Source organism: Aquila chrysaetos, chromosome 9, assembly GCF_900496995.4.
Source record: "Aquila chrysaetos chrysaetos chromosome 9, bAquChr1.4, whole genome shotgun sequence".
NCBI lineage: Eukaryota > Metazoa > Chordata > Aves > Accipitriformes > Accipitridae > Aquila > Aquila chrysaetos.
This window is the reverse complement of record NC_044012.1, coordinates 12218552-12238707: the sequence shown is the minus strand read 5'-3', so window position 1 is coordinate 12238707 and position 20156 is coordinate 12218552. Positions and strand designations below refer to the sequence as shown.

The 20156-nt window shown below is 37.9% G+C and overlaps 3 protein-coding genes across 15 annotated transcripts in view; 1 reads left to right on the top strand and 2 right to left on the bottom strand.

Annotated features, from left to right (window-relative positions):
* Window positions 1-6764, bottom strand: part of CEP89 (centrosomal protein 89) — a 42214-nt gene extending 35450 nt beyond the window's left edge. For 4 of the 8 annotated variants that reach the window (XM_030025931.1, XM_030025932.1, XM_041126107.1 and 1 more), the window contains exons 1-5: window positions 6622-6764; window positions 4962-5068; window positions 3534-3689; window positions 2711-2912; window positions 1474-1579 (exon numbers count right to left, since the gene is read on the bottom strand). In XM_030025931.1, the coding sequence (XP_029881791.1) occupies window positions 1474-1579; window positions 2711-2912; window positions 3534-3689; window positions 4962-5068; window positions 6622-6660 (610 nt within the window). In that variant the 5' untranslated portion in view covers window positions 6661-6764. The other 4 variants (XM_041126105.1, XM_030025936.1, XM_030025937.1 and 1 more) reach the window with 4 other exon arrangements.
* Window positions 6765-6924: 160 nt separating this feature from the next.
* FAAP24 (FA core complex associated protein 24) lies at window positions 6925-10365 on the top strand. Of its 3 annotated transcripts, XM_030025569.2 has the most exons (6): window positions 6925-7105; window positions 7300-7455; window positions 7730-7881; window positions 8536-8675; window positions 8976-9128; window positions 9776-10365. In XM_030025569.2, exons 3-6 carry the CDS (start codon window positions 7770-7772, stop codon window positions 10016-10018), a joined length of 648 nt encoding a protein of 215 aa, XP_029881429.1. In that variant the 5' UTR covers window positions 6925-7105; window positions 7300-7455; window positions 7730-7769; the 3' UTR covers window positions 10019-10365. The 3 variants fall into 3 exon arrangements, with proteins under 3 accessions (XP_029881429.1, XP_029881430.1, XP_029881427.1); XM_030025570.2 differs by lacking the exon at window positions 7300-7455 and having other exon boundaries at window positions 6925-7065; XM_030025567.2 differs by lacking the exon at window positions 7300-7455.
* A 997-nt stretch (window positions 10366-11362) lies between these two features.
* Window positions 11363-20156, bottom strand: part of RHPN2 (rhophilin Rho GTPase binding protein 2) — a 30668-nt gene continuing 21874 nt past the window's right edge. For all 4 annotated transcript variants that reach the window (XM_030026319.2, XM_041126233.1, XM_041126234.1 and 1 more), the window contains 8 exons: window positions 19236-19423; window positions 17866-18022; window positions 17276-17395; window positions 16959-17153; window positions 16122-16198; window positions 15232-15378; window positions 14177-14332; window positions 11363-12881 (listed from right to left, as the gene is read on the bottom strand). In XM_030026319.2, the coding sequence (XP_029882179.1) occupies window positions 12630-12881; window positions 14177-14332; window positions 15232-15378; window positions 16122-16198; window positions 16959-17153; window positions 17276-17395; window positions 17866-18022; window positions 19236-19423 (1292 nt within the window). In that variant the 3' untranslated portion in view covers window positions 11363-12629. The remainder of the gene's footprint in view (window positions 12882-14176; window positions 14333-15231; window positions 15379-16121; window positions 16199-16958; window positions 17154-17275; window positions 17396-17865; window positions 18023-19235; window positions 19424-20156) is intronic.

Here is a 20156-nt window from a genome sequence, read left to right as displayed (position 1 = left end):
CCATTATCTCTTTCACAGTGTATCAGGATACTGATGTGAGACCTTACGTTACCTCACACTGTATAGATGCAACTATGGAAGAAATTAAGCTGTATTTTTGTCTTCCACTATTATTTTAGAATTTGACTAAAGGACAAATGAAATATTTTCATCGATTTTACTGGGCTTGAATCCTGTTGCATCTCTGAACAAGGCAAGTGCAAATCTGACAGCTTCCAAGATCTGCAGCGCTTACTATGTAGAAGAGGGATTAGAAACGGTTTATATATCCTATTCTTTTCAGTTTAAGACATCCACTTCCCAAATGGTTTTATCAAGGCAACCCATTCTTTCTGGATATTGTTCTCTATAAAGCTTTTCAAATAACTCTACTGAAATAATATTGAAACAACACTGGGATCCAACATGAATAAAACTTAGAAAGACAAAGATTTTTCAAAATGGACTCAGTTCTGCTTCCTCTTTCCTATCCAATAGCTACTGGAGTGCTGCCATCCTCCGTAAAAACTGCATTTTGCAGCTCTAGAAAAAATTCTGATTTCCTGTTTTCCTGATTTTAAAATAATGGACAAGATAATTATGCAATAAAACTCCTATCCAGGTAGATTGGTTTTGCTCTCGTCATAATTTTTTCTGCACAATATTCTATTGTTACAAGAAAATAGCTTAATGACAGGTCCGGTTATGAACAAAATGTCCCTGATCTAATGAAATTACTTATTGCAAAAAAATTATTTGTGAAGCTTAACAATTCAGAGCTTAGGGTGATAACCTGAGACTGATGACCATGTTCAGCTCTCTATTCTGTCAGAACCTTCCTCTGTCACCTGATGGTCAGGCCCAGACCTTAAAAGACTGCAAGAATGATACAACTTCTGTAGAAAAGATAAACAATCCTAGTATCATGTGATTTGATTATAGAAAAAAAAAAAATTCTTACTGCTGATTTTCAGACAGGACACCTTTTATCCAAAAAAAGTGACTGATTAAAAATGTTTTCTTCTATCCCTTTAGCTTTTTTTTTTTTTTTTTTTTTTTTTTTTTTTTTTTTTAACATTGATAGTTTCTACTTTTTTCCACTTTTTGAACACAGTAATACTCCAATAGTTTCCAGAGTATAAACTGGATTGATTCTGGCACATATATCAACAGAATAGAGAATGACTGTACTAGACAAAGAGTTCACAAAACTTTCTTCGCCCCCCCGCCCCTTTTTACACTGGCTGATAGTGGATGTTTGGGAGTTTCAGTTATACAGTGAATATAGACCAATCTTCCCTCTTTATGCAGATTTTTAGTTTTCTTCAACTACTAGAAATGGCTAAGTATTTAGTAGCATTTCTTTCATTGCCCTTTTTAAAAAAAAAGAATTATATCACTATCATATAGTATTAAATGTATTTTATTCAAAAATTATTTTTCCCATGGGTATTAAAAAGGTATGGCATTTTGACTTAAAGTAAGTTTATTTACCTTCTATTTGCGCATTTGACTCATCCACCAGCACCTGAAACTCAGTTTCCTGAGAAGGCACCTCTTTCTTGTCAGCATTAGTACTAGGAGATGGTGGAAACTCTTCCTATGTAAAAATAAGACAAGCCTATCTAAATCATGGTAACACTGTTAAAATAGCCCACATCTCGACATCTGTATGAAACCTTTAGTGTACTAATGTCCCAGTCACAAATAACGAGACATCTTTTTTTTTTTGTTTCAGGGCTCTGTGTAGGTAAAATCTAAATCCTGCAATGATCAACAAGAGGTAGGAAACTATGATCGTCATTTAGTTCACAGGGCAAATATTCCCTGTCACCTTATTGAGTCACAAGAGTCTGTGATATTATCCTACATTCACTGGTTTTCTGTGTCGTATCTAAACTTGCTCTTAATAAAAGATCAACCATTTGTCTATTGTATCACAGCACTGAGGGATTCATGAATAATTTTTAACACTGCCTTCTCTGTTTTTCCCCTGTTGATTGCATACCAGTGTCCCCCATATTCTACTCACTCCCTTTTTCCCTGCCCCCCCCCTTCTCTCGTCTTACTGACTACTATCTCTTCACCTGGGGTGTTTTCTGATTTCTTTCACAAACATACCATTTTATTGTCTCTTTACTACTCAGTTACTTCTTCCTGTTTGTTAAATTTTTGTTACATTTTGGACTGAACTTTAAATGTGCCTCAGGAGTATTAAGCTGCTTATTGCTGGTTAAGACAACCCAAAACCATAACACAGAAAAATCCATTGGTCTTCAAGACAACAAGATAATTTATTTTGTTTGATACTGAATCTCCGTCTCTATATAGGTCTCTGCTCATTAGCACAATACTGAATCATTAACTAAGCTTTCACCATTTAAAAGGAAAGTTCCTAGTGCTTTTAAAAAATAATGTACTATATAGGTATCACGCTCGATGTAAAATACTGGACATTTTACAAGACTAAATTATACACAATAATTATACACAATACCAGTGTTTTCCTAATAAGAAAAGGCTCCTAATAATCAAAGATATGGAATCTGTGAGGATCAACAAACAAACCTAACTCGTGTAAGAGTAAATGAACCACAAAAGGAAGCATGTGAAATAAAAATTGAATAAATCTCTGAAGAGTAAGAGGAGAATGAAAAGCCTTAGAAGTAATTAATATTTGCATTAACATATTAGAACACTGTAAAGGAAATAACACATTTGAAAATCCTACCTTTTTATTTTTGCAGGGAACAGCATAAATAGCATCGGTGCTAAAGCTTTCTCCCTTTTTCTCATTACTCTGACAGCTGGACTCTGCCTCTTTGTCAGCATCTGAAAGATAGGTATCCATGTCCTCATCTTCACGATAATTGCCTGATATTTCCAGGGACTGTACAGGAGATCTGTCACTACCATCAAGTTTCCAGTTGGGCCTGCAAGTAGAAAGCAGTTTAAAGCCTGTTTCAGTGTTGCTTACTCTTCCAAAAAAAGCCCCAAAACACTAGTAAAGTAGAACCATCAGTCTCACAATATACAAAAGTCCAGTCAGCCAACACAAATAGACATCTAAGCTTCTATTAGCTGCAAACAAGGAATCTAGCCTATGTGTATGCTTTAAAATAGATGATTAACACTGGAGCTACATTTTCTTCTCTATCTTAAAACAAAATGCCAGATTAGAGATAGAACATTGCTAATTCTACTGAAAGAAGAGTCTGAAATAATTACTTAGCACAAAAGAAATATCCAACATGTAATTCAGATGATTCCTCAGTGATTAACTGTTTGTATAATTGATCATCATTTGGCAGAAATAATATATGGTTTTACTTGTGACTCTTGTACAATCCAAATCTCCCTCTCTGAAGACTGCATGCATGACATCACTTTACGAGAAAAGGAGTAAAGACTGTAGACACTTCAGACCCAATTTAGGATGTGGTGACAAAAAAAGTAAGTGGCTATAACAGCAGGAGTTTGCTGTAACTCTTTGGTAAAATTGTATCATTGAAAGATTCTATTTCTAGTATATCAAAACAGAAAGTATACACTACCCCATTCTGAGCTCTGTGACTGTCGCATATGGTTCAAAACATTCTTGTTCCACATAGGTGGAATCACTTTCAGAAAGTGATCGCTGCCGAGGCTGAGGAATAGCAACAGTGCGCCCCGTTAGTGTTGTTGCAAGGATAGCTGCTGCTAGAGCAGATCTGGAAGAAAACAGAATAAAGCAATGAAACAATACTGATGTTTTCTCTGTGCTCCATATTTTATATTTTTTTTCTATTGCAAAAGGTCTTCACTATTTAAGCAAAGCAAAAGGTTCACAGTTAACAAGCATAAACACCACTGAAAGCGCTAAGGGACTGGTTATAAACTGTTAACTCCCAAAGTAAAGTGCAAAACTGCACAAGCTATCGTTGCGCAGCTATCTAAGAGTAAAGTACAATACCTATCCGTTTTCCCAAATCACGTGCATGAAAATCATGGAATATACTAGGTTACATTCCCAAAATTGACATCGATAATTTACAGTACTTAGCATTTACTTTAGCCATAACAATACTACCTGGCATTGTGTTGAAAAAGTGTTCCACATTCTGCTATTTTGTCTCCTAGTTTCAATTATTCCCTACTCCGAACCTTTTACTGATGACTCTGGAGCTGTTAACAAATGCTGGCACGTTGCAAACTAGGGCAAGCATAAGTAGATAGAAATGCCTATTTGTGGGATGCTGCGGAGTACAGAGAAGGGTGAGATGAAGAGGAAAAAACAAGTAGGAACAAAGATTAAAGGAGAGAAACGGTGAGGACTGTAACAGGAATAACAACAACTGTAGGTCAAAAAGGAAGAAGAAACGAACTAGGATTAAGTAGGAATGTTACAGACACTAGAAAGACCATAGAAAACAACTAGAATTGAACTAAACACAGAGAAAATGTAGAAGAAAAACCATAATAAAGTACAAATTAAAAGAAGAATAAATTTGCATTTTCTCTTTAACTTGCCTATATAGCTAACTCAAATCCAATCCAACACAGTTTTACATGCCAGTTTTTTAAGTCCCCACTTTTTTTAATATGCAATAAAATGGCATGTTGGTAACGTTTAATTTATGCTTTTCTCATGAGTTAAAATTTCCTGACTCACAGTACTAGTACTGCTATAGTCCTACACTCTGCTGTAGCAGCCAAATTAAAAATGGCCCTAACTTTAAATAGTCCATTTGTCTTTAATTGACTCAGATTTATAAGTTACATATTCATAATGGTTATTGTTCTAATTTTTTAGCATGCTTAGGAGTGGGAGAAAAATAGGTATCTTTAAAATTCAAAGAAGGGAACTGCCCCAGTTAAAAATATATTCTATTTATGAAGAGGTTTATGTAAATACTGCAGCAAGGACATGCAATTATTCTAATCATGCTTTTCTAGTATGCTATTGTAGTTGATGAAGCAAAAAACCAAAACTCAAAACCTACCTGGGCCTTTCTGGAGAAGGGTTTGGACTACGAGGGGGAGGGGTGCGGGGAACTGCAGGTTTAGGAGCTATGGTAGCAGCAGGGACCAGGCCATGAGCTATATGTTTCTAAATAATTTAAAATAAAATTAGTTGACGATGACTTTAAGGATCACAATGAAAAAAAACACAGAATTGAACATGCACAAAAACTAACAATGCAAAATAATATAAAAAGGAAGAACAATTACATGCAATTAATGTAAACAGAAGACTTGAAATGGTTCCAAGTTTAACTTTTTAAGATGTATGAAGAGCTGCTAATGAAGGTTAGAAATGTAATTTACGTAAGACCCATGAATGTAGGTTTTCTACCCACTCTATCACAACCTGGAAAAACAGAATTCTAACTTACTCAATTCAAGTTTGGTTTTTTCCCTGCATATATACACAAGAAAAAAGGAGTACTAGAAATTAACTTTTTTCAAAATACTTGAACCCTGCTTCAGAGTAACAATATTAGTCTCTTTCCTGTAGAAAGAATCTGTCAGTCAGAAGTAATCCTCAGTCATAGCAGTATGAGATGGAAGAAAAAACTATCATTAAATAAGTCCTGCAGTCAAAGGTTCAACCTGAATTAAAAAAAAAAAAAAATCCTAACGCGTTTTTACCAGCAAACCCAACAATTTTTTTAAAAGGATAACACTAAATACCAGCTCAGTAAAACTGGGACCAGCGTTCCCTACAAAGAGTACTTTGAATGGAATCACATAATGGTTGAGGTTGGAAGGGAGCTCTGGAGATTGCCTAGTCTAAGTCCCCGCTCAAAGAAGGGTCAACTAGAGAGGACTGCTTGGGAACCTGTCCAGTTGGATTTTGAGTACCTCCAAAGGTAGAGACTCCACAACCTCCCTGAGCAACCTGTTCCAGTGTTGTTCTCTAGGCATCAGAAAATACTACGTCATAATAAAGTCCATCACCTTCAGACATATGTTACTTTTCTATGGAGTAAACCAGGCTAAGTTTCTGCTATTTCTGCTACAGAATTCTTTTTTTTTTTTTTTGCAATTATTCTTTAATTGTCTTCTCCAACAGGATAATGAACAGGTGAACTGGGAAATATTTCTGTCTTTACAGGAAGCTGTGTCAAATAACTAAATGGTGCATTACAAAGACTGCCCTTTTACTTGGTCTTATCTTGCAAATGCACTTCTCCCTAATTCTGGAAGTCTGTCTGGCATGCACCATTTTGTTTACTAAAGGCTGTTGGCTGCAGAGGTCTTACTATGATCACCGGGGAATACAGCTGAGGTAAAAGGATGCTGTCATCCCACAGTAAAAGTAAGACAACAACAGATCGTGGGAAGCGAGCGAGCTGCACTTCCACTCCGGGGGCTCCGGCCCCCGCCAGAACCCAGAGGCCTCCCTGGAGGGGGAGGGCGCCAGGACTGAGGGAAAGGAGAGCACCAGAGCCCGGCCTCCGGACACCTTCTTTTCTTTGCTTAGGGTTTATTTTTCTCCCCGTTTTTCACTTCAGTCAAACTGCTCACAGCGATCACCGGCGGCAGCCGCAGGGCGCGGCCGCCTTCCCTGGGGCCCTCCGCTCGGGCACGGCCGCCCGCCTCCCCTGCAGACCCTGCTTCGCGGGGACGGAGACCCGCCCTGGACGGAGCGATACTCACGAAGGGGCCCTTTCGGCCTCTCCTGAAGCTAAACGCCATCGGGACCGGGTAGGGGACAGTCTCCGCCACCGCCTCCTGACTTGCCTTCTCCCCGCTTAGGGACGCTTCCCCCCTCGCGACCCGCTGGTAACAACGGCGCGGCGGATTCGCTGCGGGTTCGCGCTCCCCCAATCAGCGCGCGCCTTACTCGCCCCTCCTCCGGCCTTAGCAACCTACCAGTGGCGAGGCCCGCCCCATCCGGCCTTCTCATTCGCTCACGGGCGGCAGAGCTCTCGCTTCCTATTTGCGGCCGCCGCTGTCAGCCCGGCGCGCGCTCTGAGGCGGGCTGTTCGTCTGGTAGTCGTGAGGAGACGCCTCTCCCGAGAGCCCGGTGGGGTTTCCTTCCCGGCTGGTCTCTGCTGCGTCCCGTGCGGCCTCCGGAGGAGCGGCTGCGACCCCCGAAAGGTCGGGGCGCCCGGGACGGAGCTCGGCCTCTTCTGGGCAGGTCAGCGGTGGGCCGGCGGCCGCCCTTGGGGCCGTCCCCTGATCCTGTCAGAGCGAGCCCCCGGTGAGGGCTCGCTCTGGGCCGGCCTGCAGGAGGTGGCTCAGGGCGGTGGTGTTTGCGGCGGTACCGGCTCGTCTTTGGCTCTTCTCCTCAAATCGTGCCTTAGCCTCAAAGACTCCCGTTTCCCCCTACAGTCAGAACACCGCATAAAGCTGGGAAACATGAAAATCATCTCTCGCAGCAGCTACCTTCTAATCTGTCTGTAAACTTCTGCGAGCTGAGGGCTGGAGATGCCTCTGGAGACAGCTTTGTAATTGAAGCAGACTTTCTCCCAGCAAGGCATAGAAAAGGTGGTGTGGGTTTTTTACCATCTGTGTGTCTTAATTCAGGTGTCTCAGATCGACTGGCAAAGTTGGGAGTGGAATTTGCAAGCCAACAGCCTGTATTTAAGTTAACAGAGCTGCTTACTGATTTTGATATGTTAACCATAACTGTAAGGTAGCTTCAGGGATAGTTAAGATAGTGTCTCTTCCAGAGTATTACATCTTATAAATTTTAATAATAAAGTTAAGTTTGGAACAGGTTTATAAAATGTGTTAATATCTCTTCCACATTTCTTTCTAGGGTGTAGCTGCTACTGAAGTAAAGATTTAAAGGAGGTCTCATGACAACGAAAGCAAATTTTCCTGTGACAGCAGGATCTATAGTTGTCCCTTATGGACATGTGATTGGAAATGAGAAGTGGAGAGGGTCAGAGATAGCCCAAAGGCTACAAGGTAAGCACAAACAAATTGGAAGAGGAAAAACAATTCAGGCAAAGCATTTCCCTGTATCACCCAGTATTGTTAAGATTGGCTGGCATATGCGTTACTGTCTGCCTGACTGGTCCTGTATTTGTGGTACGGCCTATGTTAGCAGGCTGAAAATTCCTGCTTGTCTATCGTGTATCTATGTGATCAGTTCTGTCATATTTGCATAGTTGCTGAGCACAGTAGAGAAGAAGCAGAAGTATCTGCTTCTTGGGAACCACAGCAGTGGGGCTATTCTGACTATGCATCTCCACTGAAGTCCCTTCAATTTACACAGATACTGGGACTGTGCTATCACCTGTTGGCACAGCAAACTAAATTAAGATCAGCCTTTCAGAATAGCATGTGATGTTTTTGTTCAAGTCCAGAGTTTACTGAGAAGCTATAGCACTTTCAGATCTGTAATGTGGAAGTGCTATTAATTGGCATTACTAAAAGCATCACACAGTACTTTGGATTGCTTGTACCAGTTTTGCTTAAAGAGCAGAAAGGCTTTTAAAGAATATGAAGTTTGTTGTCAAGTCACTAGGATTATTGACACATTAGGAAGGTTGTGCTGTGAAGTAATTATTAGTATATTTTTAACTACTGTATTTTTTCTTTTAACAATCTCACCTTAAGGGAAAATTAGACTCATCTTTGAAGATGACTTGGGACTTGTGGATTTTCATCTTTCAAACAGAACTTGTATTTTATATATTTCTGAAGCAGATTTGGTCGCAGGGGATGAATTCAAACGAAGATTGGTTCGGTTTAGAAACGTAAGTACTACGTAAAGAGAAAAGGAAAGGTATTTGTTTATTCTGTGCTTCCGAAAACATTCTTCTTGTGTTATTTTTAAATTCTAGTGGAGCTAAACTTTTGTGATAATTTCCACCCAAAACCTGAAAAATTATGCAGCTGTGTAATAATGCTGTATTAAACCTCAGTACTGTTGCTGCAACTTCTATTCTTCCTCACACTTGCTTTCAGGCAGCTCACACTTGACAGAAATTTTCTCTGTTGCATTGCATCACCTTGTCATTAACAAGGTCTTTTCTTCTTTTTTCCTTTCAATACAGGTCAGCAGTCTTGGGGGAATTGTCATTGTGGAGAAAACCCAAATAAGTGATCAGTACTTCCTTGCAGTACAAAAGCTTGTTGTGCTAGAACTTGGAATGGTGTTGCTCCCTGTGGCAAATCAAGGAGAAGCTTCTCAACTTATTACTCAGCTAGTAAGTTTCTATGTTGGTGGACAAACGTTTATTAAAATATGGGACATGAGGAGAACCACCTGTTTTCCCACAATCATCACTCATTTCAGAAAGAATACCTGGGATCTTAAAGGAACGCAACACATTTTGTTGTTTGTTTGAATGTAAGGAATAAATATCCTGCAACAGTAATATGGTAGTATAGTTCAGTGGAAAGAGGGCTCATGTGAGAACAAAGAAAAAAGTTGAAGAATGGGATACTGGACTTTTTTAATGTGATCTTGCACTGAGGTGCCACTGGATAGCATTAGGCAATCCTCACTTAAATTCTCTGTCAAAACCAACTTGAGATTTTGCTTTGTCTCAGGATGGGGAAACTGTGTTCTTATGTTATTTCTCTTTTCCTTTATTCTTTCTCCAATTGCATCAAAAAGATGACAAAACAATTGTTTTAATTCATGGTTGGTATTAAGAAACTGTTGGTTTCCTAGTGAGACTTTGTGGATCTGCATCAAAACCCTTAATAAGGGCACACATTAAGGAGGGAGCTTGTTTTTAAAACTTCCTAGTGATTGCACTGAACTCTTGAGATAAAACCATTTTAAAAACCAAAAGCAGAGCTCCAGCAGAGGGCACTCAGTGTCTCTTATGGCTTTCTTTTGCTTCAGGTCCGTGAACAAAGTAAGGATCACAACAGTAACCCCTTTCTTCGTAAACAGTGTTCACAGCTGGCAGAGTCATCAGTGTTTCGGACGGTACAACAAATTCCAGGAGTTGGGAAGACAAAAGCTCTGCTTTTACTGCAACAGTTTGGAAGCATCCACCGGCTTTGTAACACATCTGTCAAAGAGCTTGAGCTAGTAGTTGGACAAACGGTAGCACAACAAATTTACACTTTTTTATGTTCCTGACATGACACACATATGTTTTGGAAAACAAAGACTTTTTGTTTGTTTGTTTCTTGTGAATTACAAAATTGTTTTTAATAATCACATATTATGGTAATTTCTATAATCCTAGTAACAAGTGGAGTGTGTTGATTAATTGCCTAGATATTACTCTGCTGCTGCTTCTTTACAGCTGTTCTGCTTATTGGGCTGTGAAAACTGCCTTGGAAAGAAGGCTGTGAAGTGTTTTGCATCTATCTTATCTTGTACAAAACACTGAAAGCTGTCTGTTTCAGCACTCCCAGAAAAAAAAATGGAAAAGCACTTTGCTTGCTTACTTTTGTCTTCCAGAAATAAACACTTCATTAATATGTGGGTGGTGTTATGTTCTCAGTAACTGGAAACGCAAGTTACGGTGCTTTAAAAAAGTTAGCATACATTGCTTTATAGTAGTATCTTTGATTTATAACTTTTGGGAGTTCCTTTGGAAAGCCCTATTGGAATACATCTTTGACTTTACACTAACTTATTTCTCTTGTTCCTTTTTCAGTTCACGGGGTGCTATCAAATTTACTGCCTTGTGTCTAATATCCAAAATCTTGGTTGATTCATGTTGCACTTTTGAATAGAGGCTGGGATAACAATAATCAATTACAATATATTTTGACATATTAATTATCAATTATAGTGTATTAATTATAATATGAATTATACTATAATATATACTACAAAGAAAATAATATGGGGAAGCTTTGGTCAAAATTCATAATTCATCTTGTTCTTCCAGTATTAACCTTTTCAAAAGTTATTTGTAAAGAGGAGGATTGGTTTTCCTGACATCTTGCATTTTATTTTAAATTAGATCCTTACCATATTTAGTGAGGGTAAAATTGCCTTTTGCCTTACGTACCCATAAAGGAGATGTGTGAAAAGCTGCTTTGATACTGCTTGGGTTTTGGATCGTAGCAGGAAGGTAGTCAAGCAGGATTTTCAACTCCCTTTTGAAACTAAAGAGAAGTGAATAACAGAACCTTGGCACTTATGTAATGAGGTGCTTCTGTGTGTAAAAAGTGCTACTACAAATACACATAACTACTAAGGATAGGTGAGTCACAATAATTTACAATTTTTTTTATGTAACCTTCATAGGGAAACTCTAAAAAATATGTTAACACTTTTTGTAAGGAAGCAAGTTTTAGACTATAATTTATAAGTTCCTGTCTTACACAACATAAACTTTCTTAAGAAAGTCAGTCTCTCAGACCTTTGTAAGCAATATTACAGAAACATGCAAGAGGTAAATAGTGAAAACCTGTAAATTATGCCATGTCATCCAAGCTGTAGCAGAATCAAAAAGCCACTACTAAATGACAGCATCTGATTTTTATTTTTAAATAAGTGTCATCAACATATTTACACCTATTACATAAAGAAACTAAAAATAAATGACCACTTTAAAGTTTACACCCAGACACAAACTTTCCCCTTAAAGTTTTGAGTATCAAACAGCATATATCTACTCTGTAGATGGCAATGTTAAACTAACACTACAGTGTTAGTAGTTTTCAATTAATTTCAATTTCAGAAAATAGAAGAATCTCAAAGAAATGCTCACATGCTTGGGGTTTTTTTTTGTCTCCCTCCTTAATATACATAGCCAATACTTGCTCATTAATTGTTCCCACAGGAGGAGGACGATTTTATATCTATTTGGGGTTTTTTTACTTGGTGTGATAGTAAATAAATATTCTGCCACTTAGACTTACAAGCACTTCTCATTTTAGAGCATCACCACAGTTTATGTACTCTTGATCAATATACTGGTATGTATCAGTTTTGAGATTTGTTCCACAGCTATCAATTTTATCAAGACTAATGAGATACAAGTCTTATGGTAAGTAGGTTAAATAATTTCACGTTTGGAATAAAGGCCGTTTTTAACAATTGAATCTGCTGGCATTTAAAATGTAACCTAGATCAGAAAAAGGGCAGAGTAAAAGCCTTTTGTAGTTCAAAAGATCTTTTGACTTCTAAGCCTTCCAATTCTCTTCCAGAATTGAATTAACTATTCAGTAGAATACACCTAGTACTCTCAGAAAGAGAATGTCTATGCATAAAAACCACAACCGTATGACACTGCCCCTTGGCACAAGGCTAGTTTCTCTGAATAACATTACTCCCTCTCAACTGTGGTTTGTTAAGATAATTCTTTAAAGCAGTGTTAAATGATTTATTATTGACTCTAAACTTGTACAGCAAAATCATCCTTTAATGTGTCCCCTATTGTTTTGCATGCAGCATCAAGTTTGTAATAAATAACTCCCATCTATCATAGTTATAAAAAATTAGTCATGATATTGTATTTTGGAATTCCAAAGGAATCCAGTCCTCATGTAAGCAATTTTATCATCTACATCTTGTTATTGCATACCTCCCAAATCACTTCATTCTAACCTTTAAATACTTAAGCTTTACAGTTTTTGCCAGCCTCTGACCTTTATAGTGGCTCAATACACAGTAAATTAAGTCAATGGCATTTGTCTGAATTTATACACACATACATAAAGACAAAATTGATCGATATTTATATACATTTTAAAGAAAAATGTCGTGTTAACAAATCCTTCTGAAAGATTCAGTACAGTGAACTTTCTGTATTCAGAAGTGTGAAGGGAGAAAGCTTCTTCTTAATCTGAGAACTTCCAGCCACAGCTGAAGGAAGGCAGAGGGTGCTTGCAGCTTTCTGTCTATTTTTAGTTCCCCAACTTAGAAAAGGCAGTTTCAGTGGGACTTTTTTGGTCTGATCAATCTTGTCCTCCTCCATGGCTAAACAGATTAAGGAGTATGTCTTCTGCATTCCCACAGAATAAGTTGCACTCTTACTATGCTGTAGGAAGAAAGAGAAGTATTGTAAGAATCAGTCAGCCAAACTGGGTCAAAATTTTGATGATAACAAAAGGTTACTGTGCAAATAGTTTTCCAAGGCAGATGACAGCAAGCTTTCTGTGCCAATGACATACTAACTGAACACAAGGCCCTTCAGAGTGCTGTGATTCTGGTATTTTGCCCATGTAGACTCAAGGGTATACTATGCAAAGCATAAAAGGACCTGTAAATCTTTTCCATGGGTTGTGTTATAGTTAGCACTTACTGCCTTCTAGCATAACTATACGATGTATACACTAACCTTTCTAGAAAGTTTAAGTATGTAGTTCTTGCACAAATCTCTGAAGGGGAGTCTTTTTGCTGTCTTTGGACAGGTTTCATGTTGATTGCAACTATGAGGAGAGCTACTGTAGGACACTCTTTTGGGATACCTGGAAGGCACAGCCTTCTCTGTCTTATCTTAGCTGTGCCCTGAAGCAATTTGATTATAATCTAGCCTTTTGTTTCCAGTAGCAGTTTGGAGTGGCAGGTGTGTAATTTCTTACTTTCAGTAAGGAAAATCAACTTCTTAAGCAAAACAAGAAAACCTAACAGCAATGAAAGCACCTTGATCACTTCTAAGGCAATGATACTTCAGTGCCTAAGCTTGCCAGGGAATGTTAGAAGCATGAAGCAGTGGATTTAGCTGAACTTCAGGTTCTCTCACACTACAAATAACTTAAACTTATTTAGAGCTTAACATTTTTTAATCTTGTGATCATTTTTCCTTCATCAAAAGCTTCTACAGCAGCTTACTAACTGACTAGACCGTTGAAGTCTACCAAAATAAAAAATACATGCATTAATCCATGATCTAATACAAAAGTCATGGATCATTTATGTTAACAGTGCATAGAAAATAAGCATGTAGTCTTGGATGTTCTATTTCATTCCATTATTGTTTCATTGTAGCTTTCCAATGCTGAACAGGGTGATATTTTCATACTCTGGGACAAGTTAGGGGAAAAGAAAATATGCCCTGGAATTCATAATGCAATTAATCTAAGCAGCTCCACTACAAAAAAACCCACCACCCAACCATTCTTATGTACACAGACTGTACTTTAGCTTGCTAAGTCAGTCATTATGATTTAAACAGACTGTTCAGAACTGAACACATGCCCGAATGCTTTATATATTCACTGGTGGAGTGGGATATCTGACTACATGAAAGTAAACATTAATCAGGGACTGAAGCCAGGAAACTGAAAAAATTCACATATCCAATCTGCAAAACTTATTTGCCTCGTTACATACCATAGACGCTGCTGTATCCTGGCAACTGATAACCTCAATCTCAATGGGCTGCTCTCCCACGCTTTTGAATTTTTCCAGCACCTCATTCACTCCATGCCACTTGCAATCCACACCACCAACTGAAACAATGTAGTCACCTTCTTTTAGGCCCATCGACTGTCAAAAAAAATTTTGTACAGGTTATCATGTGGAATTATAAAGATACATAAAATGGTTTTGTCATCATACAGTATCTGCCCTAAAGTCATTTCCCTCTTAGATGCTAAAAATTATTGTCTAGTCAGGCATGTGGAACAAAAGTGTATATGCAACATAGAAACATGCAACTTTTTCAAGTACACAAATTACCTATTTGAGCTACCATTGACAAATGTGATTCTGGCATACTCAAATGTTGGCTCTTTTTATGCCCTTTTTGCTTTTCTCCTTAAGTGAGTGAAACCTTGTTTTTGCCACCCTATCGTCCCCCATGAGATACTTTCTCTGGTTTTTACTTCTATTTCTTCAGTTTTTATTTGTACTTCTTATATTTTTATTTGTACTTCTGTGGTTGCTTCTGCCTTTCCTCTAGCTAAAGTATGCTCATCACTGCATGCTACTTTATCCTTTTGTTTCTTCCCCCAAAAGAACAATATATTAGAAGCCAATTATATATTCTCTCCCCTTTTTTCCCTTGGGCACATGCTACCTCACCTTCCCTTCCTGATCCTCACCCTTGTTTTTGCTACTTTCTCAAGCCTTTACCCCTCCTAACTTCCTGAATTAGATGACGAATAACATTTGCTGTTATTATTTGGGACTTTTTAATCTATTAAGTGTGAACAGAGGAAGAAATCAACTCTAGTTTAATGTGATGTCAGGGATACGGATACTCTAATATCGAAGGTGTATTTAGCACTGAAAATGTGTTCAGATTATATGAATTGACTATACTGATGTATAGTAGAACTCAATAAATACTCCATACACTAGTATGAACAAGCTAAAGTTACATTTAAAAGACTGTAGTTCTAAAGTCTGGAGATAAATTGTTAATATTGCACCAATGTACTTACTGCTGCAGAACAAACTGGATCAAGACAATAAATCTGTACTGGCGAACCTCCTTTAAGACTGAATCCTAGCTCCCCCGCTTCATGGTGAATGCGAATGGTACGTGGAGCCGTCCATCTCTGCTTGGCTGAGAACACTGTCAGTGGGCCCTGGAGGTAACATAGCAGCAGGCACATTATGCTTTACTGTCATTTTTAAGTAAGCATGTCTAATTTTTTACGTTATAATGCTTTAAGCTCATCTTGTGTAGGTTTTACTCAGGTTAACTTCCAGCTACTTCCACTGAAATAGAACAGTGAGATTTATCCCAGAAATTTAAGATGTCCCCTGAAGTGCTCAGCCCTACTTCATGGCTGTTCAGGTGATGCTTCACACAGAGTAGGACGAGAGCAACTGCCAAGTTGTTCTGAGATCTCTGTTAAGGTGTGCAGAATCTTTTGGCTGCAGCAGGCTCTAAGGACCTATATTACTCTATTTTGGAGGAGAGAAATTGATTCATGGAACATTGCATATTCTGATCCTAACCACAACTCCAAATTCCCTTTTCCCACCAATATAGACAGAGCCACCTGAAAGACTGGCTTTGTAGCATGTAACATTACACATTCTGCATGCTTATCTCCCAGTACTACATGTTTCTCCCCGCCTTTAAGTTGTATGCAATTATCCATTTAAACTTCACTGGACTTTTATGAAGGTTATCAAGAATGAACGCTGTGCAAAGCCATGTACAAATAGCACTTTTATTCTTTGCTAGTCTCAAGTTTGACTTATACCTCTGAAGCTAGGAGTGATCTCTCCATAAAATACTTGCGTCCCTTCCCTCACATTGAGCAAATTTATACTTGCTAGCAGAATGACAGAGGTTTGTCAGCATTTGCATGTTACGTACCAGCCTGTGAAAGAAGTCTTTAACTTTCACCTTGGAAAAGTGAGGAGCGATTGTTTCTATTTTGTGCTCTGTTTTAGCTAAAACAGAAAGAAAAACAAATTAATTTTCTCTCAAGTATTAGTTAAAAGACATACACATTTATTTTTCTTGCATTCCAAGCTAGATAGAAACTTCTCCTAAATTCTTACCAAGCTGTAGAAAAACTCATTTTTGTGGAAATGTGCAAGACAAATATCTGAATTGCCTTAAAAGTATCTTCAGAGCTCATAGCATCACTATAGAGAACTTAAAACAATCCATCCAAACCAAACTATGCTATTCTGCTCTTTAATTTTTCTTTGAAAATTATTTAAAGCCAGCGCTCATTCTTTCCCACTGCTTCCAAAGAGGAAAAAGTTGTATGAGCTAGACTAAGGTACGAAGAACCAATAGCAGTCAAATTGAGTTAACAACTTAGACCAATATGAGTTGTGCTACAAGAAACAGTTACTAGTTTTCCCCTGTATGATTTTAGCTTTTGAAGTTTCCCCATTTTTTCTAGCTCACAAGATAGTCACCAAAAAAAGCTGAATTCTAAATAATCATTGTTATCTACCCTAGAAAATGACGTGGCCAGAGACAGAAACACTGTAAAGCAGCTGTAACAAAAATAATTTATCTGTGACTGAGGAAACGTGTAAGGAATCTGAACTCAAATGTATGGTATATAACTGGTACATTATTTATATTATGTATGGATGCACATTATATATCTATACATATATATAAAGGCATACCTCCATGAAAGCATACATATGTATGGTTAGATACCCTTTATTTCCAGCTGTATGTACTTACGAAGGATATCTGGAGCCTGGATTAGACTGAGAAAGTCATCTTCCGTCTCTTGCTGAGCGTATTTGAGAAGTGAGCGCTTATGTGCAGCTGTCAGAACCTCCTGAAGAACATCAATGTTTCGAAGCTTTTTGCACAGACCACAGACTCTTAGAGCTTCTTCATGGTAAACAATGGCTTTGCGTAAATGTGCTTTCCCTGAAGAAAAAAAAAAAAAAAAAAAAAAAAAAAAATCAGAAACTGTTGGCTGTCCTCCACAGACAATAAATACAAAATAATTTTCAAACTGTATCTAGTAGCTGGGTGAAACTGGCAATTACCTAATTGTTTTCTCTGAACTTTGTCCTTTAAAACGGTGAGAACCATCAGTCCTTCAGGTATGTAGTCGTACAACTGGGACAAGGCTTTCTCCTGCTGATCTTCATCATCACCAGACTGCACTATAATAATTTATACAGAACATTAACCGTTACACATCTCTTGGTGCCCTGTTCCTTTAGGTATATTGTTGTGTAGTTATCACTACCTCATCTCCAAATGCAGTCAAACATTTTAACACATATATATTGATGGGAATTTCAAGTTTTTAGGACTTCCGTCAGTTTTATCATCTGCAGTATGTAAGTAATACTTATATGCCAGAACATATTGACAAGAATTGAACCATTTAGTAGCATATTACAGATATAGTATTTCTTTTGTTTCTGCAAAATTAGTTTATTGAACTTTCACATTCTTCTGTAAAGGACAAAAAAGCATGGCCTTGTAACTGAACAGGGAAATGGCTATAAATTAACATATATTGAAATCCCAAAGTTCCTGGCTCCTAGTCTTATTCATAGACCAAATTATAACTGTTTATGTATTTATTATTATTTATATGACTATATAGAAAATGTACGATTCTTACATTCATGGTCACACAGAATGGTGGCAATGAAGTAATGCGCCAGAGCTTTGTAATGGTCTGACTTTATTTGTGCCAGTTTAGACCAGGAATAGGGGATATTCTCCTTCACTGGTTCCTGATTCATTGCAGTGTTAACCAGCATGTAAACCTCTCCCACCTAAAATAAAGCACAGAATTGAAGTATGAGAATTTAACATTAGTTACTAGGAGCTCAAGTAAGGGATATTATATTCAGCCTTAAGATAATTCCATGTGCACCATATCAAAAAGGGAGGGGGGGAGATGGTTAGAAAGGGTTGGAAAGAAGTTTTGAGAAAATTTGAAATTCCATCTCTGATTTTTTTTTTTCCCTTAAAAGTAAAAATCAATTTTGTACAAGAACAGATAGGCTAAGTCAGTCAATCTATGTGGCTTCAGAGTTCAATAAAAACACCATTTAATAAATGGTTTTTAATTTACAAATGCATCTCATTGTGTTAATTCAGCTGAGAAAAAGAGTGAAGCATATTACTTATACGCCAGGTTCGTGCTTCACTTCTGAAACTAGAGTCATATCTAGCCTTAAGTTTGTGTGGTTTAGTTAAAACAGGGCTACTATCCTTTATGCAGAGGAAGTAAAATAGCTTTTCAAGCAGTGAATGCTGCTTTAATGGATCAAACAACTCCACCTGACAGAATCCAAAAATCTTTCCCCTGCGGCTGATCAATCCTACAGGTAAGTCAGGGTGGCTTTACAGGGTTGGTAGGAAAGGCTTTGCCCATTTATCTAGTATGGAACCAATTATGTATCTCCTACTCTGAAACGGCTCAGAAAGCATATTTTTATCTTGTTGACATACCCAATTTTTTATGTCAACAACCTCAATGAAGTATGAACACTACCTTCTGGGTCACAGCCTGCCTCCCCGTTTTTCAGGCAAGTCCCAAGACAGCTGTGCTGCTACCAATCTGACTCTGCTTATCAGGGTCCTTCCTCCAGTTACAATTTAGTTATTCTTTTGGACTTAAGCTTTTAAGGTTTGCATAACCTCCAGCTGTCCAACAGAGAGACTGTGTTCAATACTTAACAGAGAACTACACAAACAACCCTATCCTTTTGTATGTTGTTCTGTGGACAAGATCTGTACTGTTTGAAAGAGCAATATGATAAATAGATTGTAAAAACCTTGCAGCTATTCACGTTTTAATCTTCTGAAAGGTTGTGATTCTTACTGTAGCTTGTGAGCTGTCCTTTGGTACTTTTGGTTTTCAGTAATGGTTGTTAACGTTTAGGTTTAATAAATTCTATTAATATTACTAGAGGCTGTAGCTAGTAACACAGCACTGGAAACAGTTATTTTAAAGACTAAGTTTTAAGTCTCATAGTTTACCTTGGCAACTTCCTGTGTCATTTTCACTAGTGTGAAGAACTCATTGCGTATTCCAGGAAGACCAATCTGCTCAAAAACACACTCTTGAGCTTGTGCAAGCATCATTTTTACTAGTACGTTCAGCATAGCTGGGCTCATATCATAACTTGGTGTGTGAGTAAAGGTCTCCTTTAAGTAGCTTAGGACTCCTGAAATTACAAAATGGTTTTGTCAGCATTACAAAGAGAGAAACCAGTGAACTTAACTCTAGCACGTACCAGTATTGCACTGCAGCAATCTGAAGGGATTCTTAGTACACATGAAATTAAACTGACCTACAGGTTTTGCTTTGCATTACCATCAAACATCTCCAGGCACAGTTCTCAAAATTACAATTCAGAGGAGCAACAGAAGCTTCAAGTTTTAAGGGCAGCACCTTCACATTTGCTTATAACAGTTCTTATGATTGACCATAAAGCCATGCTGAACTGAATGTGTCCTGTATACGGGAGTGGTAGGATAGGGCTTATACACAGGACAAAAAAAAGAAATCTATGCAACTATAAGGAGGTAGTAGAACCCTTGGATGGAAGGAAAAAACACAAACATATAAACTTAATTATGAATCTCCTTTTCAGATGCAGCTAAGTGCATTATGTGTCCCAATGAAAGCTCAGTTCCATGCCTGTAAGTAAACTAGAACAGTATATTTAATAGGGTAAAATTAGATTCTGCTCTAGACATTTGGTTCCACCAACATATTAATCGTTTCTATCATTTATCAAATTAAAAACAAACACTAACTGTAGTGCAAATATTAAGTAACAGTTTCACAGATGGAAGCGTAACCTTCAGCATGCACGTCATCCAACCGGTTTAGTGAGTTCTACTAGCCTGCTAATTGCTGATAATACTACAAAAGTGTAACGATAAGACCTCTGC